The 26,269-nt window shown below is 38.7% G+C and overlaps 1 protein-coding gene across 1 annotated transcript; it reads left to right on the forward strand.

Annotated features, from left to right (window-relative positions):
* Nucleotides 1-50: 50 nt before the first annotated feature.
* On the forward strand, nucleotides 51-25,409 carry LOC139139225 (cysteine-rich protein 2-binding protein-like). The gene is made up of 15 exons (XM_070708065.1): nucleotides 51-256; nucleotides 9,069-9,261; nucleotides 9,902-10,016; nucleotides 10,789-10,917; nucleotides 11,792-11,940; nucleotides 13,070-13,212; nucleotides 14,788-14,880; nucleotides 15,803-15,917; nucleotides 16,957-17,281; nucleotides 20,384-20,504; nucleotides 21,030-21,215; nucleotides 21,494-21,609; nucleotides 22,864-23,069; nucleotides 23,327-23,508; nucleotides 24,348-25,409. Exons 1-15 carry the CDS (start codon nucleotides 221-223, stop codon nucleotides 24,519-24,521), a joined length of 2,283 nt encoding a protein of 760 aa, XP_070564166.1. The 5' UTR covers nucleotides 51-220; the 3' UTR covers nucleotides 24,522-25,409.
* Nucleotides 25,410-26,269: the final 860 nt, after the last annotated feature.

The raw sequence follows: 26,269 nt of genomic DNA on the forward strand, positions 1-26,269 counted from the left end.
TGGGTACCCCGGGTTCAGGCCCCTAACAAAAAGCCATAGCCCGTTAATATAAATATTGCTTGCAGCTGTCTTCAAGAAGCGCATTTGTATCCCGAGCATGGGGTCTGATGCTGTACCCCCCCCCCCCCGGGGGCCCGGCCGCGTTTTTTACCCAGCATTCCATTCGCAAAACATTGTTGCAGAGGCCGGAAGTGAGCAAAACGATCTCTGCACTTGAAATATGGACAAAGAAGAAAAGAAAGAAAGCGATGATAAGGTATTAGTAATTTATGTCATCCGTGGAAACCTAAACAAGTCAACATCACAAAACGCCCGCGCGTCCCACGCCCTTGCCCCGCGTCAACGTCGGATCCGCTATATTGAGGGAGGGATCATGGTGTAGATCACGTACGAAGTGTGCGAGTCGGGACTGTTTCAGCCAACCTCATGCACTATAGGGAAAAAGTGCGTGACTAGAGCGAGAAACTGACACTTTCTCGCAATCGGTGAGAATCTGTTCTTATTCTCACCGCTGTGGGTGAGAAAATTTTAATCTCCACTGGAGATTGGTGAGAAATGCACTCCTTGGCGAGAATCAAGTGTGAGAACAAATTCTCACTAAGTACAGCGAGAATTGAAATTCACTGGCGAGAATCATCAAGACTCGCCGTTTGGAGTCTTTATGATTCTCGCCAATGAACGGCGAGTCTTGATGATTCTCGCCAGTGAATTTCAATTCTTGCTGTACTTAGTGAGAATTTCCATTCTCACCGGTGAGAATTTGTTCTAACACTTGATTCTCGCCAAGGAGTGCATTTCTCACCAATCTCCAGTAGAGATTAAAATTTTCTCACCCACAGCGGTGAGAATAAGAACAGATTCTCACCTATTGCGAGAAAGCGTCAGTTTCTCGCTCTAGTCACGCACTTTTTCCCTATAGTGATGCCATTGGTAAATAGTACTACCGGCTCCTTGTAGTCGGTTGGGTACAGTTAAAGGCGCTTGCATTGCAATTATTGATTGCTTTCCTGGCGGACAGTAATTATTAGAGTCGTTTGCAAACGGGTTTCCGTAATATTGCCATGGCCAAGATGCACCTGGGCGCGTGCAGTGCCGCTCAACCACGAATCAAATCACGGAATGACCGTGATGAAATGATAGCCACCGACGCACTACAATGCACGTGGGTGTTTAGTGCTGAGAGAGAAGGTGGAGGTGTGCTTTGTGTTTTGTGACATGAATTTTGCCCCCAGTTAAATTAAAATGAAAGGTCAACCAAATGATATCTCTACAGCTCTATCATTCAACTATACATTGTCATTATCAATAATGTACCATAGTCCCTCCACCCACTTGTGGATCTTTGGGGTACCAGGAGTCACTGGTGGTATGTGTGAAGTACACAACAATAAAAATTGATTGTTTGATTGATTGATTTATTGATTGATTGCTATACCTCCCATGTTCAATAACCGACTATTGTTCACCGGGATTATAGTAATATCAATGTAAATGTACACTGTAGCTGGCCCTAAAAAATTCCCAAACCCCATGCCGTGCAAAGCCATTGGGAGACACCCACACTTCACTTGAACCTGTGCCTTGCCATTGCCAACTGCTGTGATTTAATAGAGAACTTAACAACTCAGCAACTTGATAATGGTAGACTTTTCCATTAAACCTGGTTTTGTATAGTAGCACTGCAGATGGATGTGGTTCGTGTGAATATTCCATGGATGTACTACAGAGGTGGGTATTCAAATTGAGTCTGCATGCTAGTGAGACTGGGACGGGGACTTCAAAATGACAGAAACACAAAGATCTGCAACTTACCTACCAAACACAGCAGTTTATATCTCTGCTCATAATTATGGAAGTTTCCAGCATTGTGTCATGACACTACACAAGTGTGAAAATGACCTCCCACATGGCGTGGGAGCTATATAGCTATAGCTGTGCAGGTGGGGAAACATCAGAGGGGGCTGGGATGTCCCAAGACTGGCCAATGACTGCCTGTTATGAATTTTACAGTTGTACCTAGTACTTTTAGCAAAGATATCCATGTTTTCAACTTCCTCTTTCAATTTTGACAAGATTTCTTTCGCCCCTTAGCCCCTAGGTTAGTGTAAGAGTTGGCATCAAGAAAACTGTACATTCATGATCTCACCTAAAAATTGGGAAGTTAGGGGATGGGACCTGAAGGCCTTAAGGAAACTTTCCCAATTTTTACACAGGACCATGTCTGAGGTAATGATTCTGATTCTGAGTGGTACAGTTATCACTCTGAATTAGACCAGAAACAAAAAATATGGGAACATGTGTTGAGTTTTGAAGTGCTTAAAGGTAGGGGAATTGATCCCAGGGATCGAGTTTGCTCTATTCTGTAAGAGGATTATAAAGGTGTCATAGCCTTTTGTTTTCCATTGAAATTGTAATCTAGTAAGTAAATTTCCTGGCACGACAATCTGAAGCCTGAACCATGCCTTTATAAATATAAATGGTTCACAAAAGACACATCTGTATGTGAGCATGGCCAAACACCATAGATTCACAATTGTCTTGTCATTGCATTCCAAAAGAAACAACACTCAACTTAATATGATAACCTTGAAATTATTTAATGTGTTGCTTCTCCACCTATGCGATCGATAAACTAAAGTTGCCTTTGATTATAACCCATCAACATTTTACTTTCACCGAGCAAGCAAGTTATAGTTTAATTTAATTTATTCAAGGGGGCAGCAATCCTACTGCTTGAACATTCTTTAACCAAGTCAAATAGGATGAAACTCCTGTTCATAGCAAATTAAGGGCTATGGAATGCTGGCAAGTGGGGAAACTGACTGTATCAAAAGTACATGTACATAAAGTGAGCTTTGTGAGAGCTTGCTGGCATCGTTTCCTCTTAAAGTTTTGTTTGTTTTGTTCTAGGAAATCATAATTCTTGCTTGCTGAATCATCACTGCAACATGTTCTGATCCGTGTAATGAAAACACAGTCCGTAAAAACTGAAATCAGCCCCCTCCTGCATGACTTAATTTTTTGAGACATTTTCTCTTTTATTGTTAAATGATTAAATGATCATAGAACTGATGGAGGTACTCACTACCACCTCCATAGTCTCCATTTCACAGTGGCTATGACAAACACCTCCACTCAGCTAACATTTTATCCGATAGTAAACCTTCTCCCACTCAGGTCACTCAACTTGCATATTTGGCAGCTCTTAAAAATCAAATGTCAGAGCTACTGTACCACGAGACCCACATCCTCTACCAAGAAATTCGTTATTGTGCTTGAGTTCAAAGTGCAATGCACTTACCAACTGAAGTATAATGTAGAGATAGAAAATGATACTGAGCCTATACGCAATCAACTTGCTGCACACAACCCACTGATTTCTCCTCGCTCTAACAGTGTTTCATGTTATTAAATCACCACAAGTGCATCCACTTTCTGTCCTTCATCCAGTTTTGCATTATTGATGCAAACAGCAGTAAGTGATAATAGCATCACGGCAAACATGCGCATGCTCATCATAGTGATAAATGTCAAGAACAGACATGCCTTGAAATGCTATATACATATCATTACGGGAAAGTTCCATTAACTTAGGAATACCCGACTTCCCTAGAGGATCAATTTCACAGACCTGCCTTTCCTACAATGGCACTACAATGGCACCAGCTGGATTAGATAAACATAACAATGGAACATTCACACCTTGGGGATTAAAAGTCTTCTGTTAATCACCCGAGTTGGTCAGGCAAGGACTCGGGTTTCAGGTACCATGCAAGTTAATGCAGCCTTCCCCTAATGTTATCTTGGGCTTCTGTGTCGATGTGTGTCTTTGCCGAAAATTCAAAACCCACACACTTAGTGTTCGTATTGAGTATGGTAAATCATACATGGATAAGTCATGGACTGTGGAATGGCATAGCATATACATGTACCTCCAGTTAGTAGTGGACTATTGCCAGTCCCCCCTCCCCCCCCCCTCCTTGCCATTATGATTTTTATCATAAATATTGTTGCACTATGACCAACTGGTCTTCCTCAGTCTGTATACTGTAGAATTGTATGAGTTACATGTAGCATGTGTAGTGTAGGTGCAAGCCCTGCAGAACATTTACCCATAGGATTTTCCCATTATTGTGATAAAGAAGGCCAATGTAGTTGTTCCAAATTTTTGCACTGCTTAAATACTGACATATACGGTACATACTCGACAAAATGGCACAAACATCTTTCGATATTGTTCTTCAGTTGAAATGACGTTAATCCCCTCCCACTCGAGGGCATCTACTGAAGTATTGTTTGGTCTGCTTGAGTTGAATGATCGTAAGACCACTGTCACACCCACATGTTTGAACAATATTGCTCCTGTCAATCATACAGACTCCTGATTTTTTATCAAGTATATTATGCATAAGTAATGAATACATGCATGTGTATTAGCTAGAGGGAACTTAGATGCTAAAACCTGCCAAGAACTTCAGTGACTCGACAGCTCTGTCATGAGTACTTGAAATTTATGCCATATTTTCTGGACACAGATGACTTGTAAAGCTGCCTTCTGTCAGTGTACATGTATACCCATGTCCACAAAATATACAAAAGAAGCTGTAACTTGTGGTAATGTTTTCTTTTATATTTGTTCCATCAAACAAGTATATCTTGAAAGTTTGTTCAAATACAAAGTATGGTATCAGTCTTGCGAACAAGTTGTATAGTGTCCAGTATGCAATACTTTTTAGCAACATATGAATTTTAGTTATGTCAATCTGAGTAGAATTCAATTGTCACCAATAACGTTCGATATGACACACACACATACACACACAGAGATGCACACAGAGACACACAGTGCACACACTCACATAGACACTGTTCTGACAAGTTGAACACAAGACAATTCAATATGATTTTGCCAGTACAACAAAAATTTACTTCACCGGCGTTAACATTCAAGGTTAAAAAGTGGTGTAGTTAAGACAATTTGTCATCAGGCAAGCACATACATTGACATTTGTTTTCATGTGAAGGTCCAGGAGCTGTAACTTTTTATGATTTTTTCACTATTTTTGTTTTCTGATAACTACAGCTACTTTCAGGGATGTAGAAAATAGCTGTTGGCTGTCAAAAACAACCGGCTGTCAGCAAAAATTTGCTGGCTGTGAAAATTTAGTTTTAGTAAAAAATCAGGACATTTTGCACAAACTTAATGTGCACATACACTACTTGTAACCACCCGTGCTTTTTATTTTTGCTGCCTGTAACCAAAATGTTCTACATCCCTACACTTGTTCTATTCCTCAAAACGTGTTGAGATACATGGTATTCAGCTTGTCAACTCAACCTTTACATGTGTAAACTGCATTGTTACTATGGACCAGTGAATTCTCTCCAGACTAGGATTGAAATACATTTTACATGTATACACACTGTGTTGACAAGTGTAACAGAAATAAGTCAAAATGGATACAATTCATTTGGACGAGATAAAGTTGTTTTTAGTGGTACAGTCCCAGAATGGTATTTGACCAAAGCAAGGCTGACAGATTTTCAAATTTTATGAGGAGTTATAGAATTCCACTGATACAGGAAGAGAACAAGTTTCAGTTTGCTCAATTTTGCTCTTGAACTGAAGGTTAACCCTTTGAGCGCCAGTCTATTTTTGTCCCCTACATAAAATAACCCCTGTCAAATTTTCTCAGATTTTTGCCAAAATTTTGAGAAAAAACTGTAGCCAATGAAATGAGATGTCCATTTTGTCTAAAATTATCAAAAAATTACAGAAAATTTCATAAAAATTGGTAAAATTTTGCACTAAAATTTTGGCGGGAGAAAATTACAACGCTCAAAGGGTTAATGAACTCTGAAACACCTACATCCCCATCAGTGTAACCCCTAAGCCAATTTGAAGTGCCATAACGCAGAAAAGTTTCTTGTGATACAACAGATTCACCTTGTAAGCCTTGTGTCAAAATATAGGGCTGATACAAAGAAAGTTCCTCAAATTGGTGCAAAGGTACCAGACGTCCTTGTTTAATCAGATGATACACTGATCCATGTATATATTATCTAATCAAGGGCAGGTTGTGACTACCACATTATCCTGTACACCTAGCCATATCTGTGCACTATTAATAGTCTGTCAGCAAACGGGAAGTTAAAGGACTGTGGGCGCACAAAAGGGAGATTACTGATGACGTAGTCATTTGCATACACATCTCATTGCATACACATCTCATAGCATGGCTTTGACCGTATGAGAAATTTGAATAATCTTGATAGGCACTTTCGTGACATATGCAAAGAGGGGTCAAATGGTTTTATAGGGAACATATTTTGAAACGTGCATTCTCCGACAAAAAAAGAGAACGTTTTTTCTGTTAATTTTTGACTGAAGTTTAGTCGCTATATATTCACAGACATCATGTGCAAGATTCAACGACAATGAACGCCTAAAACATGGCAAAATTATTGGATTCTGGGACCAAACATGGCACATCAAATCAGTAGCGTGGCTTTTTGCATTTGCATAGATATATGACAATCTGGGTTTTATAGCGGAAGTTCCTGTTTAACTTTAAGACTGTCAAGTATAAAAGAGCAAATGGTATCAGAGAAACTTTCTCAGATAACCTCCAAACAGTTGGCAGTGTTAAAACATGTGCATAAGACACACAATTGATTGCCTTATATTTATTAGTCCCCACGGACACCGTCCGGGGGGACTTATAGGTTTGGTCGTGTCCGTGCGTGTGTGCGTGCGTCCGTGCGTGCGTCCGTGCGTCCGTCCGTCCGTCCGTTCACGCAGATATCTCAGAGATGCCCTAAGCGATTTCATTCAAACTTGGTACAAGGATTACTTCATATGTCATACAGATGCACGTCGATTTGTTTTGTGATACGATCCAATATGGCTGCCAGGCGGCCATTTTATTACGATTTTTTCATGTACAGAGACATAATTCAGGCATGTTTCAATTGATTTTATTCAAAGTTGGTACAAGGACATTGACCAATGTCATAGATATGCACGTCAATTCTTTTTGTGATACGATCCAATATGGCCGCCATGCGGCCATTTTGTTACGATTTTTTCATGTACAGAGCCATAACTCAGGCATATCTCAACCGATTATATTCAAACTTGGTACAAGGACATCAACCTATGTCATACATATGCACATTAATTTGTTTTGTGATACGATCCAATATGGCCGCCAGGCGGCCATTTTATTACGATTTTTTCATGTACAGAGCCATAACTCAGGCACGTTTCTACAGATTTTATTCAAAGTTGGTACAAGGACATTGACCAATGTCATAGCTATGCACATCAATTTTTTTTGTGATACGATCCAATATGGCCGCCGTGCGGCCATTTTGTTACGATTTTTTCATGTACAAAGCCATAACTCAGGCATATCTCAACCAATTTTATTCAAAGTTGGTACAAGGACATCAACCTATGTCATACACATGCACATTGAGTTGTTTTGTGATACGATCCAATATGGCCGCCGTGTGGCCATTTTATTACGTTTTTTCATGTCCAGAACCATAACTCAGACATGTATCAAGCAAATTTATTCAAAGTTGGTACAAGGAGATTGACCAATATCATACATATGCATGTAAATTTGTTTTGTGATACGATCCAATATGGCTGCTGTGCGGCCATTTTGTTATGATTTTTTCATGTACAAAGCCATAACTCAGGCATATTTCAACCAAATTTAATCAAAGTTGGTACAAGGACATTGACCTCCCGTATGTCATACATATGCACATTGATTTGTTTTGTGATTCGATCCATCATGGCCACCATGTGGCCATTTTATTACGATTTTTTCATGTCCTGAACTACAACTCAGACATGTATCAAGCGAATTTATTCAAAAGTATTTTTATCACAGACCTAATGAAGAGGACTCTATCCTCTCTGAGGACCTGTAATCAAAGCACCCATTAACAAGTGGGGACTGTGTCATCAACGATGACTTGTTATAATTATATCACACAAGTGTATTGATGGCACAAATACCGCAGTCTGATTGGACGAGACGTGAAAATAACCATGCCATATTGCCAATATAACACAGTTCAGAACAGGCACAAACTAGAGAAAAAAATCTTTTTTGACATTTCAATTTAATATTATGATATAATAGCAATAAACAACCTCAGCAATGGGTATACCATGAAACTTTGACCAATTTACACCAAATATGCACTCACTATTGCTCGTGTACATATGTCATGAATTGGTCAAAATTTCTTGGTACTAGTAACTAGTATACCTTTGCTAGGTATGGCTTATTTCTTATCATATACAAGTTTCATGCTGTCAGGGTCCTTGTGCTCCTTAAGTCCTTGAAAGTTCTTGAATTTTACTGATAAAAGTCCTTGAAAAGTCCAGGATTTGTGTGTGAAGTCCTAAAATACTGATAAGCCTCCCACAATTTTCAAAATTCATGTGATGATCAGTCATGATATTATAAAAATGATTATTGATATATAAGGTAATGTAGTAAAATGATACCTGAAAAATAATATTTTGGACCAAAAATGTTTCTGAAAATTGCTGAGGAAGTCCTTTAATTTTAGGGAACTTTGAATGTATCGTCCCTGGCCATTGTTAGCAATAGAAACCATATCATGCATGATGCTTAATCACTGTCCAGATTTTTTTTTAATCTGTTAACAATTTAAATTCCTGTCAAACTATTTCAGCAATTTATTGTGTTTGGCAAAGTTCAAATAATGATTTTTGCTTCTTATTTTTGAAAATGTAACCCATTAGAGTTTAAGAAAAAAGTGTTTGAGTGAAAAATAATTTGATGAGTTTTGTAAATACCATGTGTATGCTGTACATGTACTTACCCCCGGTCACTTACTCTGAACCAGGGATGTAGAAAATTTTGGTAACAGATGGCAAAAAATAAAAGTAGGTAATTACAAATAGTGTGTTAGCACATTCAGGTTGTTAAAAATGTTCTGATTTTTGCAGCTGGTAAATTTTAGGCTGCAGGCTATTTTCAACATCCCTGAACTTGCTGTCATTTTATCTCCTACAGAATGAAACTGTGGAAATTGACATAGAGACGGTGGACTCCAGTGAAACAGAGAACAAAATGGAGAGAGAGGAGAAGACAGAATCGGACATGGAAGGTTGCAAAGCTGATGAACAGCCCAGCATTTGTTACTGTGGAGAACAGAAAGATGGTCTCACTCTAACCTGTGAACAATGCAAAAGAATTTATCACATCAGTAAGAGTCCTAATTAATTAAAATGAGTTTCTGGGGAAAAGGTGTCTTCACTGATAAAACTTTGGCAAGTCAATGAACAGCATGAAAATGTAGTGTAGTACCTATCTGGTTTTTGTAGGGTTATGCTCTGTGTTGTGAATGTGCAAAGGGATTACACTGGAGATTTTCTAGACTATATTTTATAATTCTACAGTTGCAAGCCAGAGCTTTTTTCCCACTCTGCAAAAACTGTAAAAATCAAATGGTAATACCTCAAACTAATGCCACTGAGGGGGTAGTAATGCAGAGATGGAGTGGAAATTCTCTAAGGTATCTTTCAGTCATCACTGAACAATTGTCTTGACTGTGAAGTGTTTGTCCTTAACAAAAGTTTCTTTGTGTCTGCAATCTACACACAAATTTGTAAATTTCTGTAAATGAGATCTGCAATCGGGATCATTTTTTACTTAAAATTCAGAGTTCAGAGAAAATTCAGAATCTAAATTCAGACTGCCGTAGTAGCTGCGAATTGCAACCCTGTTGGAGAACAATTATGAAATTAGCATTGCTGCTTGTGAAGATATTTCTATACCTGGTGTTTTGTTAAAGTTCAATGCAATGATGATTCAGAAATATGCACTTTCTTTATCTGCCGTGACAGGCTGTCTGAAGTCAGGCCCACCCAGCACCCTATCCGGTGATAACTTCTACAAGCTGCTGTGTGAACATTGCAGTCCAGACAAGACTGAGGAGACAACACGAACCAAACTGACTTGGTAAGATATTAAAAAACTAAATAATGTACCGGTAGCTTTAATTTTTAACAAAGAATGCATTTTTTAACTACATTCTGAACAAATTGTTGCCATCTTGACTTATTCCTATTACATAATTTAATGTATTATTCCGGTACAAGATATTTAACTTCCAGGATATCTAAGCTGGTTGTAACATATAAGGCCTCTTTTGATTTTAGTTCCGTTTCTAAATATGTGATGTTCACTGTTAACAATACCGTAGTCATTACATAATGCACAGTGCATCATGTTGGTTCAGCTTAACCAAATACGTTGTATTTCAACATAGCTTTTTGTAAAAATATGAAAATGTATTTGTTGAAAGCATTGCCAGCCATTGTAGGTATTATGCCTTCAGGGCAAATATGCATATTTTGATCAGATAAATATTTTAAGTAAATGAATTGACAGGTATGATTCTTTTTAATCAAAAATTTTTCAAAAATTATTTCTGTTTCATTTTAGATTAACCCATCTCTATCATTTCAAATTAATAAGAGAGTCATTCCTGTACATTATGCTTGAAATTTTTTCTGTACTTTTAGCATTACCTGGGTCTTGGTTGGTCATTGGCCTTTTGATTGAAATTGCCCAAATAGAGAGGTCTTGTCCACTCCTGTTATCTGATCTATGCAAACACTTAGAAAAAATTTGTGTATTTAAATAGTTAACATACCGTTGATACTGCCAATGTATGGTATTCTCTGTGTGTTGAGTCACTGAATAAAATGTGCTTGTTTTGCATTCATAGGCAACAAGTTGTCATCATGACACTCTATAATCTTGGACTGATGACCAGCGGCAGGAGGGGTTTTTTCCGTTGGAAGGAAGACATCTGTTCCTTCATAGATAAACACTGGCAGACATTTTTTGGTGCAAGGTAAAGTGACAGGGAATTCTTCTTTCATGGGGAAACCTAACTGGAAACCCAATTCTTATTGTCTTCATGAAAACAAACTGAGAACATTTCCAACCTTGGTGATATCAACATCCATGTTTCCATTAAAATAGCATGTGCCTCAAAATTGATATACTCAAACTTTCCTTGGTGAAACTTTCAACTATTCTCTTTCAAAATCATGAATAAAACTTGGGGTTCATCGTGTAAATTTTGGAAAAAAATGACCTTAAATTTATTTATATTTGTAATTCAAGATGGCCACCGTCCCTGTGTGAACTCCATGGAGAAAAATTCAATTTCGATTTTCAAAAGAATGCTGGTATTGCCAAAAATTTTAGTTATATTCCATGAGCTTCAAAATGAGCCCCTACAAGTGGTGGACCGATAAAGGATTGTGAAAATTCCGAATATCTATCCCTGAGGCACACTCTTCCATAACAGACAACTTAACTGCCCTCCTTAGTATTTGCATACCATGAACTCTTCATCCTCATGTGCGTTTATATTCCTGTATGGACATATAAATAGCCGGTATGTACAATGTGATAGAAAATAATAGATTGTGCAAAAACTCAGTAGTGACAGACTGAAGCCATATCCTCCATAACTTGACAGCAATTGTAGTGTTATTTGTCAACATAATACTGCAGCAACAGAAGAAGAAATTGAAATGTTCTTGATTTAGTACTTAAGTGTAGAGAAGCAATAACTCCGACCATCAGTTTGGAAGTAGCATACGGATACTTTAATTACAACACTGACAGGTGTGTCGTGTGAGGGCGCTGTTTAGGGTTTAGGCCTTGAGTGACAAATCTTTCAGGGATATTTAGAACTCGTCAACTTTTATTTCCAGAATGAGGACTTCTACTTTCCATGGAACCGTAGCTGGAGTGTTGTCAACTGGAAACAAAGTGCACTTCAGATCTGGCGCCACAGAGTTTGGAGAGTCAGGATGGTGGGCTTTGGTGGAAAATAAACCACCACAAAAACCAGACGCATCATGTAAGTCATGTACCTGTAAATTCTAAGGGGAAAATATCAATTTCATACCAGACAGTGTCACATAAGTATACCAAAGTAGCCTACAGTAGAATAGCCCCATCTTCCCAAAGACGAGAAAAAACAGTCAAACCAGTGAGTTTTTCTGAAAAATCCTCATAATAATATATTCATGGCTCCATGGAATGAAACAAAAAATTCTTATTTAATCCAAGGATGTCTCTGAAAGAATGTTGAAGTTTCAATCAACAAAGCTAGCAATAGTTTCTGTAATTGTGATATTTCAAAATAAACATTCGCATTCACACTATTGATGGACTCTAAATATATGAAATGTCATATTAAACAGAATTTCTTGGAGTCCGAAGATAGTTTGATCCACCAATTCTTCAAAAACTGAGTATAAGTTCAAGTTCTTACAGTAACTGTAAACCCCTGGCAGAAAAAAAAAGTTTACTATTCTATGATAAAGTAAACACCAGTTTCCTCTATGCAGGTCAAAGTTTTGCGATAGACAACACTTAAATTTTACAAATAGTTTAAGGTAGAAGGCTCCTCAGGGACAGACATTCAGACTGTTAAACTTCCACAATATTCTTTTGGCATAACACTTTTGGGGGCTCATTTTGAAACTGATGGAGTAAATAAGGTCTTTACCAGCTTAGTTTTGTGAAAATCGGGAATTTTATTTCCTATAGAGATAACACAGCAATGTTAGCCATTTTTAATTTCAAATGTAAATATGGGATAATTTTTCGCTTCAGTAAGTTCAGTTCCAATTTTTCAGGGTGACCCCCGATTTTTGTTCGTGATTTTGAAAAAGAATGGTTGACTGTTTGCTTGAGGAAACTTTGAGCAAAAGTTTTAAGTCTTTCAGTTTTGAGGCGCAAACTACCATAAGTTCATGGTGACATGACTTTATAAGAGGAATGTTTTGTATTTACAGCATGTCTTTTCCTAGATCATGAGCCAATATGTCCCTTCTGTTTCATAAGCATTTAAAAATATGCATCAATACGTGTATAAGAAGAAACCTATTAGAATCAGATGTTCAGGGGATACCTCTTTTCATTTTCATTGATTGTTCATCATTTGTTTCACCTGTTGTCCATTAACTTTCAAACACACACAGTGCCACCTGGGCAGAAACCTGGCTCAAAGAGACAGAAGATTTTATTCGAGCCCACCATAAAAGTAGAAGGGTTGAGGGCGAGAAAGCGGACATCATCTGTTGAATCAGCCATTGAGTTGAAAGAGAAAAGGTCAAGGACACAGGTAAAGATGGTCTACCCGGAATTCCAGCCCATTATTTGAACTTTATATAACAGTCCAAGTTACCTGTTGCCATTGGTATAAAATATTGGTTTTAGAGAGGGTTAGTTTGTACTGGTCAGGGTTCTCCCCAGCCCAAAACAGCGTCGCGGCCCGCGACGCTATCATTCAAGCCCGCGACGCTTTCGATCTCACCGCGACGCTATCATTGTTACCCGCAACGCTATGAAGTTCAGCGGCAAAATGTTCACAATGGCACCTACTGGTCGACGTCCGTAAGATCACACAAAAGAAATTGTAAAGCTAAAGGACAGAAAAAATTGACAGCAAAAGTCAGCAACGATTTCGGCTCTTAATTGACGAAATATTTTCAAATCAAAATCAAACTGATTACACAATCCCTAGCTACAGAAGTGGCGATTTGGTGAAATTTCTGTTTGTCTCACATCTTGAAATAAAAAGTAAAGTGTAACGAAGACATCATCTGATCATGTATGCTGCCGATCAACAGCATAGCCTAGCATAGTGAACTGTCTGTCACCGCACCGGCTTGGGTTGGCTGCACGTACAAGCAACTCAACTTTCCAGGATCAAACGGTCAGTATCTTGTGAAAACAGCAACATAGCAATGAAAATTGTTATAGTCAGTGGTAAAAACTCTTAACAGATGGAGTGTTAATTGCTTCAACCAAATGAAAATGCATATGAAGAGAATGAAAACCCACATCGCGTGCGTGAGTGAAAATACTGTAAACAATGGCGGATGTGACATCAGAGTGGGACTCTTCTATTTTGGTACTGGGGGTGCGCTGGATCAGAGAACCCTGATAAACGTACTGAAAAAACGTAGTATTTTCCTGGCGATGCTGTCACGGGAACTTCTATGCCTCATTGTTTTACATCTTTTAATAGTTTCTTTGATCTGAGCAGTTTTACCAACTGTTACGATATATTTTACTCTGCTACCCTTTCTTTATTGGAGCATGGAGGTAGCAGATGGGAGTAAAACAAGGGTAGGAGCTTATGCAACTTAGTAAGGATGTACTAAATTTTGAAAAAAAGTCAGTCGAGGGGCTCTACTCCATAGGTACCCTGTTTTGTCAATTTTTGGTGAGCACAAACTATATGCAAATTTTATGCAAATATTTGAAAAACTAATTACGCAAATATTATGCAAATTAGTCGCTACTCAATAAAAAATCCTAGGGAGAACCCTGCTGGTTGAATATTCTTACATTCCCATCTATTTGCTATTTGATATAATGCTGTCAACATAAGCCAGGAGATTAGTTCGTCAACAAGGAAGAACTATTTATTGAGCAAAATGTAACAAGAATTTTCACTGGCAATGGAATGCTTTCTTCTTCATACACACCCCCTCCCCAGTTTCAAACAGCGGTCCCCTTTTGGCTATATGAAATCTCTCAAATTACTACTCCATTCATTATCAACTGTCTATGTTCTATTCAGATTAGGGTTGTGAAAAATTCACACTGACTAAATATCAAATAATATAGAACAAGGAATTAAATGACCCAAGCTTAATGTCAAGATTTTCCATTCTTTCAAACCCTAAAGGAAGCCAAGGACATCAGGAAAGCAAAACAAGTGGAACCAAGGAGACTGGATGACAGCAGAGAATGTGTAGAAAACCTACAACAGAGATCTGGGGTTTGTTTCCTTGTCTTTGTCATTAAAATTCACACATTTGTCAATAGCGTTGATGGCGATTTCAGGTTTGTTACTACAGTATAGTTAGCTGCATGTGCACAACATCAGACATTGCCGCCTGAAATTCGGACAAAAGCTTGTTGTTGCATGTGTGGCTATTGTGGCAGCTTGTAGTCTGAGCCATAAATTATTGTGGTTTTCAGTATCCATTGTGACACTAGCCAGTTTCAGCCAATCTGATATATATATTTATTTTTGCATATAAGCAAAAGAAAAGTGACATCATTTGCAATCAACACTACTATCCTTTGAAATTCTTCTCTTAGTTTTACATGGACAAACATTATTAGAACTCTTCATTGTATATATGATAGTTTGTCCTGGTAAGTTTCAATAGTTTGAACAACACGGGGAAGAAAATGAGCATTGTTTTTACTGTTCATTGCATTTGGCATGCACTGTATGTATTGTAGAGACATACATTTAAATCTAGTTCATTGACAGTATAAAAGATTGGAGTTGGAGAAAAAGGAATGGTGTGGACAAATATACATGTTATATTTAATCTTTAGAAACCATAAAAACTTGACTTACTAAGAAAAGGATAGGAAAATCCATTGCTCAGTCATTACTCATCAGTGCTTCAAATGGCATCTTAATTGGCCGAGGGCTTCTGCAGAAAACTGATTTCTCATTCCTGGGAAAGTAATCCTTTTTCAAAAAAGTGGGTTGGCAACTTTGCCCTGTATACTGTGGGAATTACTGCCCTGTGATAGACTGTCCTGGTGAGTTTCAATCATTTGAAAAATGATTGAAGAATACAAGAATGGCTTGGCATGTAGTATCATATCCTATATTTTTGAGATGAACCAACGACTCTTCCAAGAAGTCCATAAAAAAACTGAGTCACTTTGAATTCCAGGCATCAACGCCCACAGTGCCAGACTCCCCATCGGTTCTCAGCTTGCTTGGAGCAGAGGACAGTTCAGACTCTATGGTTTCTAGTATGCTCTCAGAAAGTGACCTCACTCCAGAAGGTAATTTTACGTACCCTTTATAATTGTCAGTTCTCCAGTTGCTATAATAAAATAATCAAAACCAGTTTACAAAAGTACCGTATGTACCGGTACATGCACATGGAATGTCAATTCTTTACTTGCATTTATGGCTGGATTCTAGGAAAATTTTGATGAGTCACCATATTTTTCCCACCAGGGTTCAATCAAATTTCTTTCAAATATCGTTTCAGTGGTAACATTATAGAATATCTCCTGTTACTGAGAATTTTCAGTGCTTTACGACCACACGCTAAATAATTTGCTACTTGAAAGTGTGATTGCGATCAATATTCTATGAAGCATGTGGTAGTATGTGCGAAAACTTAGCCGCCCACCTAATGAGCCAAAATAAAATTTGAGTGCTATGTAAATATGAGATTGCGCCCACATTCCAACCAAATGTGATGACTGACTGAGAAATAACCTCTTTTGAAATATTTGTAGTGGAAATAAATGAGTGCTTATATTTGGACTTTGTACTCTACAAGTGCTACAACACTAACATACATGTACCCCGTTGTCTCGTATTGATGTTACACAGGTCAGAAAATGACACTTCAGTCAACTGTACAGTAGCGGTTTTAGCAGTTTGCAATGATAATATGCCAGTAAACACATACACAAGTAATCAACAGTGTCTTGCATTCATATCATGTGAATTTTGATTTTACCCAGAGTGGTTGAATGGATTAATCACACCCATTATGACCTCTTTTGCATATACAGAGTGTAAATAGGGATACATGTTATTTTGTCATAAAATCTTGTTTGGTTTTAGAATCTCATTTGTATGAGAGCAGTCTATTGACACGCTAGTTATGGTGGTGAAGAGGCAAATACGTACCTCACCAACCAGAAATGTCTTGCCCAGTACTTCAGTCAAATTTTGCAAATTACCCTTATAAGTGGCATATCAAATACATTAGTATATTCTGGCTCCATATGGTGAAGTAGGCATGAAAGGTGTATTTTATTTGTACAGTATGTAAGCAGTAGTGTTGTCTGCACCTTACTCTAGCCACTGTGCCAGCCATCCTAATGATCGGCGATGAGGAACCAGACGACGACATTGACCTTGACACGGGGATAATGACCACATCACCAAGTGTGACCACTATCATGGCAACAACCATACAAGATGCACAGAAGAAAGCCGAGGAAGAACAGAGGATGCTGAAGTCGGAGCAAGCAAAGGAAACGGAGCAGATGGAGAAGGTTGAGGAGGAGGAGGAGGGTTCTGCTGATGACAGCCAGATGGAGAGAAAAGAGGGACAGAGAAAAGAGACAACGAGAGTGAGAAGAATGAAACAGAGTGATGCTCCAGTGAAAACAGAAGGACCAAGGTAATGATACAGTGGTTTGCTTTGACCTGAACTAGACACATTGTCTAAATTGAGTTGTTGCCAACACTGTCAGGTGTAATCATCAGCTGAGCAGTAATAAAAGTCGATCACAGAGAAGTCAACTCTGCAAAAGTTGAAACATTGTCTAGCAGGAGGTCAGATGTAGTCAACACAACTACACCTGAAAGCAAGTGATAGGTCTGGATAATAGCGGGTTATGCATAGACGTGTGTGGTGCTATTGTTTTGACTACGTCTGACCTCCTGCTAGACAATATTTCAACTTATGCAGGGCTGATTTCTTTGTAAATGACTGACAATACCGCATAAACTGATAATTATGCCTGACAGTGTTGACAACACCTCGATTTAGACAATATGTTTAGTTCGTCTCTTGGCAACAGGTCAAGGCAAACCACTCTACGTATGTGTCAGAAAATGTAAGTCAGTATGAGTGGCAGAGCTACACGTATTGGTATTGTCATCTCACAATTTGCCATTATATATTGGTTACTTGATGTTACATCCTGGTATTTTCTTTGTAGGAAGGAATCTGCCAGCGTTTTTGAAAATACATTCACCGGGAGCCATCTTTATGAATTTTGTGCAAAATTGCCACTGTGACTTATTTTAAAGGACACTCTTGTAGTTAAAGGGAAACCTAAGTCCAGCGACATTGACCGTTTATCCCTTCCAAAATCACCCTTGATTAAAATGCAGCTCAAATTTGCAACATAATTGCACGCGCTGACGACTACGGCGCGACGAAAAGAGAAGTTGAAGTAGACGACATTTATGGAAATGAGCTCGGAATCCCATGGGCGCGAAAGGGCTTATGGGAGAAGCGTGCGTGACGTCATCGGCGATACAGACGATTGTAGCTTGCAGCTGGAGGAGTACCGTGAACAGTTTAGCGCGTTCGTAAGACGACTCTGGAGAGTTCGGACAGCGATATTTCTGACATCGAGTATTACTTTTCCCACACTGAAATCAAACCATACTAATTTGAACCAAGATATGTAATAATGGGAAAGTATCTCCACACATCGTTCGTAATTCCGCGGAGGGAGTCACTGTGCTTGTACAGACCCCGAACTGGATTGGAGACCTGACACTGAGTGACTCTGCGATCCTTCAGCGTTACGTTTCTAAAACAGAGTTTTCTTTATCAGTCGCTTAAAATTAATTTTTGGTTTGTGAATGATACGTAAGTCGAGCTTAGCCAGATCTTTAAGGTTGCGAAATCTTCAATATACGGTATATCGGAAAATATTTATTCGCAATTTGACAAATGTATAGCGTCGTCTTTTTTTCGAAGTTGGTGTCGAACTTAGGAAGTCGGGCTTACTCAGATCTACAAAGTGATGAATCTCCGATATAATGGATATTTGCCCGCTATTTAAAACAATAGTATCGTCTATATTGTTGTAAAGAATGCATTTCATACAAGACCAGCCAAAACTCTCGACGATGTCCGATATGTACTCTGTTCAGGTCTCGATCGCCAAGTAAAAATGTATTACATGTAAAGAATGTTATTCCTGCAAGGCAATCCCCAACTCACGGTGATATCTGATCGGCCCTCTCGACGAAGTTCCGATTGTAGTGTATGAAAGTTCGTGTGGAAATTTAATGAAAAAAATCCTTTACATGTAAAAAATGTATTTCGTTAATAATGTAAAACATACAGTATTCTTGACTATCGGCCACGGATGCTATGAACTAAGAGTCGGACAGAGGTGGTCGGGTGGTCAGAACTGTTAGGCACGTGGTGAAATCTCCGATATACATCGGATATTTACCCACATTTTGACAAAGTAGCGTCTAGTATCAGAGTTAATGTCCAAAGTCGCCGATATTTATCGGATAAATATCCGTGATTTCGCAGACCCGGCGTGCCGACACCACACAGTGCACGTAAATCTAGTATCGTCTGGTATCGATATCGATATTAGCCTAGGAGTCCCGGTGCAATTGATATTTATTGGGTAAATATAATATCGGCGATTTCTCAGACCCGGCGTGCCGATCGAGACACATCATTCTCGACCGCGGGCCATCCGGGTACTTGCGGATTCTTACGTCATTGTTGCGTCAGCGCCGTTGGAAGTTTGAATTTTTCAACCACCAAAGAAATATCCGAAGTTTCAATATACATAAATGACATAACTTTTCGTTCTGCTTTTTTCCACACAATTTCTGTATCATTCTCTCTTCTGTATCGTGTGATCTCTCATTCACCTCGCTCGTATGCGTTTCACCTACTGACGTCACTCCGCGGTCGAGAATAGGCAAGAAGTCATTCCAGTATCTTGTAATATTAATATTACCAGATATAGTCACGAAATTGCCTATATTTATCGTGTATATAAGAGCGATTTCGCGGATCCGGGCTGTCGAGATGAGAGACACTTTGTGTAGTTTCGTCTTCAGATTTTAGAGTCCCGAAATCGCCAATATTAACATTTATCTGGTTAAAACCGGCGATAGTAGGCTGACTCAGCATGTCAAGATACGAACCGCATTGTGTAGTACGGTCTTGTATCGGTATCAGAATCCCGAAATCCCTTATAAAATCATCCTGAAAGAAGTAGAACATGACTTTGTATCTTTTGAGATTTAAAAACTCGCCCGACTTTCTTTAGCCACTGTCTTCGAAAAAGCTGTTCTGTGGGACGACGATAAAAGCTGACTCCGTTTGTTCTTCCTTGAGTGATTTTTGCACTCAACTGAACAACAGTTAATAATTTTTTATGCTACTGATGAGAATTAAAGAGTCGTAACGTGCAGAACTGCACTCCTGCAGTCATAGACTCAAATGCTTTGGTAAGCGGTCACACACATTCGTGTATCACCGATGACGTCACGCACGCTTCTCCCATGAGCCCTTTCGCGCCCATGGGATTCCCAGCTCATTTCCATAAATGTCGTCTACTTCAACTTCTCTTTTCGTCGCTCCGTAGTCGTCGGCGCGTGCAATTATGTTGCAAATTTGAGCTGCATTTTATTCAAGGGTGATTTTGGAAGGGATAAACGGTCAATGTCGCTGGACTTAGGTTTCCCTTTAAAATCAAATACCTGGTATCTTTATTTCTCAAACCAGAATATTGCCAATCAGTGTTTATGAAGAAAAGCAGCTGTTGAAGAGACTTGAGAGTTGTCCTGAAGCTGTAGAGAAAAATCTAGAAGCCAGGAGACTCAGAAGAAAGCTGCTAGTGAGGCAGGTCAGTACCGACCTTAATGTTTGTTCTGAAGTATTAAATTATTATAATTCACTGTTGTCAGTCACCAGTACATGTACCGGTATGATAGGCACAAATAGAATACTGTTGGATTTTTTGTGTAGGGGTCTACACAGAGGGCTGTATGTGCTCAGAATGGAGCCAAATGTAATTTTTGTATGTGCTTTCACACTTAATTTGGCTGTTCTTAACCTGTAATATTATTTCAACAAGTATCGTTACTCTTTCCATTTATGTGTGATTTTCTTTTTATCTGAATTTCCTTTATTTTTCTTTTATTTTTTTCAATTTTCTTCATTGCAGCATCATTCTCTTCTTTGCAAGACTTTGAATACCAAGATTGTATTGTGGCATACTGTATTGAGATCCTTTAATTTATAACTTCATAGTGTGATTTTCCAATACAGTTCTTCTCCAGATTTGAAATGTCAGGTTCAGAGATTGCACATTGACACCCACAAACTCTCATTTTTATCCCTCTCCCATCCTCTTACTTTGTCACATCAGGAAAAAAGAGAGAGGGGTCTGCCTCTTTTTGACATTGATGAAATCATGCTGCAAGTGCTGCGCAAAGTGTGCAACATCGCTCCCGTTGAGACAGAGACGCCGCTACAATCACCAAGTCGCTCTCTCAATCCAATGAACATTCCAACCAAGACAGCAGGAGACTTCAGGGTCCTTGATAGATTTCAGGTTAGTTTGGATGTACTTGAAACTGCAAATCATAGAGTGACTTTTACACTACAAGTTGAAATTAAATCAATGTCAATCCCTATTATCTCTATGGGGAAAACAAATTTCAGATTTTCACAAAACTAAGCCGGTGAAAAGTTATTTACTCCATACGCTTAAAAATGAGCCTCACGAGTGGTAGGCCAAAAGAATATCATAATAGTTTTAGAGTCTGAATATCTGTCCCCGAGGCGCAGTCTATCGTAAGGTTAGCTTAAACATTCATGTTCGTGTTTCAGATTTCCCAGCACACAGTGAAGGCTCAACAACAACAGTATTCATCATTCAAAGCTAGGCTGATTGGAGGTGATTATGAAAGTACACTGCAGAGTATATGCAGCCCTTACACAGCAAGGTATGGCTTATGTGTCCCTTATGCACACTGGGTAGATTTGATGTACAAATGTGCTTTGAAGGTACTGGGTAGTATGCGCCTCGAAAGTGCAAGACGTAAACTTTTGCTCAAACTTTCCTCAAAGAATATTTCAACCATTCTCTTTCAAAATCAAGAATAAAAGTTTGGGTATGCTGTGCAAATTTTGGTACCAGATAAACAAATTACCGAAGATTTACCTATATTTGAAATTCAAAATGGCCACTGTCACTGTGTTAACGCAATGGAGAAAAATAAAAATTTTGGATTTTTGAAAAACTGAGACGGTAAAAATTTTAAAATGAAGCTTTAAAATGAACTTCTATAAATAGAAGATCAGAAAATAATTGTAAAAGTTTTGGGGTCTGAAAATCTGTCCCCCGAGGTGCATTCTAACCTAAAACAATACTTCTCATCTCATTTTGCAAAGGCATGAAGGGGCAGGTACGGTAGACATGTTTGTACAGCCATTTGCCAAAGGGGGTTATGTTTTCATATGGAAAGTCAATCAGAACTTGGCAAGTGTGCAACATGATCTCGCTGACACTATCGTATCATTTACATTTTAACAACCGGTGAATAGTATCAAACTGAATACTCTTCGTATTTTCTTTTTCCATAACTATTTGATTTGTAAGTGGTTAGTCTTTTTAATATCAGGACTACTATTTGAACAGTTCGTGCACTGACCCGTACAACAAAATAATGGCAGATTGTCTTTTTGTTATTCGTAGTTTCCTCTGTGTTCTCACGAAAATACTGTCTGTAATTTAACCCTTCTCCACCAACAACCCTATATGTGTGAAAGGTGAACCATTATGCTGCCACACACTGGTTTGATCCATCTCAGGGCCTTGGATTCCATCCTGACCCCATTCCTTGGGAATTCTGCTATTTCCCACACTCTCGGCCTTGCAGGATGGATCCAATTTTGGGCAGTTGCCTGACCTTAGCTATAGGTCATCAACTGAAACTCCCCTTTTTCACTCCGCTTGCCTGACCAAAGAGGCCCTCACCAAATTGTAGTGTTAGTTTTATATACTTTATTTATTTTGTTTGATAGCATAGATTTGAGGGAAGTTTTGATGTTTTTTCATGTACATGCAGTCTTTGCGTCAGTATGGTTGGAAACACATACTGCTGGACTGATTGAAAGAGCTTGGTAAAAGATCTTTCATGATTAGATGTATTTCTGTTACGTTCACTCTTCTTTATCAAATTACTTTTTCCCTCCAGAGTTCTGAAACCTTTCATAAGAAGAGATTACGAATCAAAACCGTTGAAATTACAGTTGATGCAAGAGATCTGGGAATACAGGAGGCAGCTGGAACCGGATTTTGAACCCCCTCCTCCAGGACCAATAGACTACTGCTATGTCAGACCTCAACACATACCATCAGTCAATGCAATGTGCAGGGAATTCTTCTGGCCAGGCATTGATTGTGAGTGCTTTTACATATGTACCATGTATTGGTTGTGGGAATTTTGGATGTTTTTTTTTCTTCTCTGAATGTTGGAACCAAAGGGAAGTAGTCAAGTGAGGAAGGTTGTTCCATATTTAGCTTCAAATTTACCATATATATGGCTATGGAATGTATTCTTATAGGCCAGAACGATGTCTGTCATATGTACAGGTGTATGAATGTAGGTAGTAATGATTGAGTAATGATTTCTGTTTCATATCTTTTCATGTTAACAGTGTCAGAGACGCTGCAGTACCCTGATTTCAGTGTGGTGGCGCTGTACCACAAGGTAGTGATCGGCTTTGGTTTCATGGTTCCAGATGTAAAGTACAATGAAGCGTACATCTCCTTCCTATTGGTCCACCCAGAATGGAGGAATGCTGGGATAGCAACCTTCATGGTGTATCATTTGATTCAGGTCAGTGATTGTTGAAAATTTCCTCCAAATGTCAATGAAATCATGCAGGGTGGTAATCACCACAGAGAGGGCTATGTTAAGCATCTCAATGCTGTGGCTAGTCGTATTGATATGCAAAATCAATAAACTCACTCGCGCTTGTATGTGCCTCAAAAGTTACTCAAACTCTCCTCAACAAAACTTTAAATCACAGTCTTTCAAAATCAGCAATAAAAATCAGGGGTTACTGGGTAATTTTGGGTACTAGAGAAACATATTTCCTAAAATTTACCAATCTATGAAATTCAAAATGGCCACCATTCCTGTGTTAAATCTATACGAAAAAAATGAATGTTCAATTTTCACAAAAAATAGGATGGTCAAAATTTTACTTTCTCCAAGAGCTTTAGAATGAGCCCCCACAAATAGTAGATCAGAAAAGTGTTGCATTCATTTTAAAGTCCGAATATCTATCCCCAGGCACATTCCTTTTGTAATGGCTTGAATTCACAAGCAGAGTGCATATCATTAGCTAGATACATTGCAGGACTCTTCTTGAAAATGCAAATCATTTGGTGTTTCATAACCTTTTTCCAAGCTGTTGGACCAGCTGACATACTCTCTATACCGTGCAAGTACTGAGATAACAGCCATTGTGGTGTCCTTGTGACAATTTAGCAACGTCATGATTTCTGATGTTAATTGTAACAAAGCTGGCTTTACTTTATGACAAGCAGAAAGCCAAAATTTGTAACTCATCAGCAAAATTCATATTGCATGATCACTTTTTACTTTACCCTGAAAATACTGAATGAAAATGCTGGCTGGTTTCATAGATTTCCACCATCTTCATTTTCCAGACATGTATGGGCAAGGATGTGACTCTCCATGTCTCAGCTACCAATCCCGCAATGCTTCTGTACCAGAAGTTTGGATTTAAACCTGAGGAATTCATCCTGGATTTCTACGACAAATACTACTCTGAGGACTGTAAAGACTGCAGGCATTCTTTTTTTCTGAGACTTCGGAGGTGATTCAGCAGAGATGAACTTCTTATTTGTTGTTGTATTGTCTCAGCAGGGTAGTGCAGTGCAGACTCGTGTCTGAGCTGTTGTTGTTAGTGACATGAGCTCACATCACTTCATAAAAGGTTACATGTCATCTATGTGCAGCACAGAAAGAGGAGGACAAGGCCAAGGTTTTAGTCCCAAAGCATCATCCAGTGGTTTGACTTTTATTCCATGTATAAGACGACATGGAATTGTGTTCCAGATAACCAGACCTACCTTACGGCACACAACCCAAAGCTTCTTCACTCCACTTATCAGTGTAAGATTCTCATCAATATTATCACACAATTGCACATGATTTTGGAAAAGTTTTGGCTAAGTCAAAAAAAATAAAAAACACAAAAAAATCATACCTACCTACCATATTCTTGAAAGGCTTTATTTAGGAAAGCATTACAGGAAACAAAAAATTTTCTTTTTTTGGCCCAATTTTTATTTGTACTACACCATCCCCCACGTATTCCTTCAGTGCATGGCTGGTTTGAGCTATGTGCAACATAGAAAGTGATGTTTTTGTCTGGGTTCTGATATCAAGGCATCGTGCCCTGCCAGGGCCAAATGACACTGCTGAGGTACATGCCTGACAAAAAGTGTGATAAGCAAGCATAGATTTCTAGGTCAATGCAACTTTCCATAAACCAACCTTACCACTTCAGTGGCAAATACTACTTCAGTGGAGATACCTCTTTGCTTCTCATGATATTGGATTAGCATGAATGCTAATCTGAAAATAAACTAAGGGAACTTCCAGCCTCTTGGTCACATACGACTTCTTATGTCCAAACAGTTTATTTTGACTTTGTACAATATATATTTAATGTATAACAATAAAACATTTTCTTGCCAAAAGGAGTATGAAGTCAGTGTTCTTTTATGTGCATGTTTCTCAAAATTTTCTCTCACCATGAACGTAAAATTGCAAATTGTTTTCTTAAGTCTTTGCTTCATGGGAGAGCAGATGCAATGAACTGCTTCCAGAGTAAAACAAGTGCCAAAAAAGTGAAAGTGGTCAGCTTACCCGGAGTGTACTGGTATGTGACGTGAAGGGTATGGTTATGAATCAGGAGGTATGAAAGTCGAAAACTGCCGTGTCTCCTGCGACAGGTACCCTTCAGAGTGCCCATAATTACCATGGCATATACCAGCTTGTACCATCACCAGTACAGCACCAGGTTTGGGCAATGTGTAGAAAGATTGAAGCCAAATTGTAAGCTGAATATTATTGTCAATTTTGAATGATTTCTAAACAGCCAATCACGACAGCATAGGTGTCAGACTCCCCAAGTTGCTGTACATAGTTAAACCAATCAATCAGATATTGCCTTCCGAGCTGCTGCATATAAAGCGACGTGGTTGTCTGCACATGCATGGACAATGATATAATGTACTGGATCCAAACAGCTAGGTATTTCAGGGTAAAGATAAACTCCAACTGTATTGTGAGCAGGCTTTAAAACAACACTATCTTCACCTTTTGAGAGTACTTTTACTTGCAAAAGTGCAGTCACAATTGCAATTTATCTCTCAAATGCTTTTTAAGACTTTTTCAAGTTCACAGCATATGTGGGCTCATTTCAAACACTGCAGGAATCAACATTCAAGTCTTGTTTTTTGTGAAGATAAAAATATGTTACTTTGCCCTTGAGTCAGTACAGAGCATTTCATTGGAACAGCAACCACTGGTGAATAGTTTTCATTACTTTGTCTCTCAT

This window comes from Ptychodera flava, chromosome 8 (genome assembly GCF_041260155.1).
Source record: "Ptychodera flava strain L36383 chromosome 8, AS_Pfla_20210202, whole genome shotgun sequence".
NCBI classification, from domain to species: Eukaryota; Metazoa; Hemichordata; class Enteropneusta; family Ptychoderidae; genus Ptychodera; species Ptychodera flava.

Coding starts and splice junctions, on each gene's coding strand:
- LOC139139225 (XM_070708065.1), top strand. CDS start 221: ATGGACAAAGAAGAAAAGAAAGAAAGCGATGATAAG. Junction 20,505..21,029: donor GAAAGCTGCTAGTGAGGCAG/GTCAGTACCGAC, acceptor TTGTCACATCAG/GAAAAAAGAGAGAGGGGTCT. Junction 23,070..23,326: donor CTTCTGGCCAGGCATTGATT/GTGAGTGCTTTT, acceptor TCATGTTAACAG/TGTCAGAGACGCTGCAGTAC.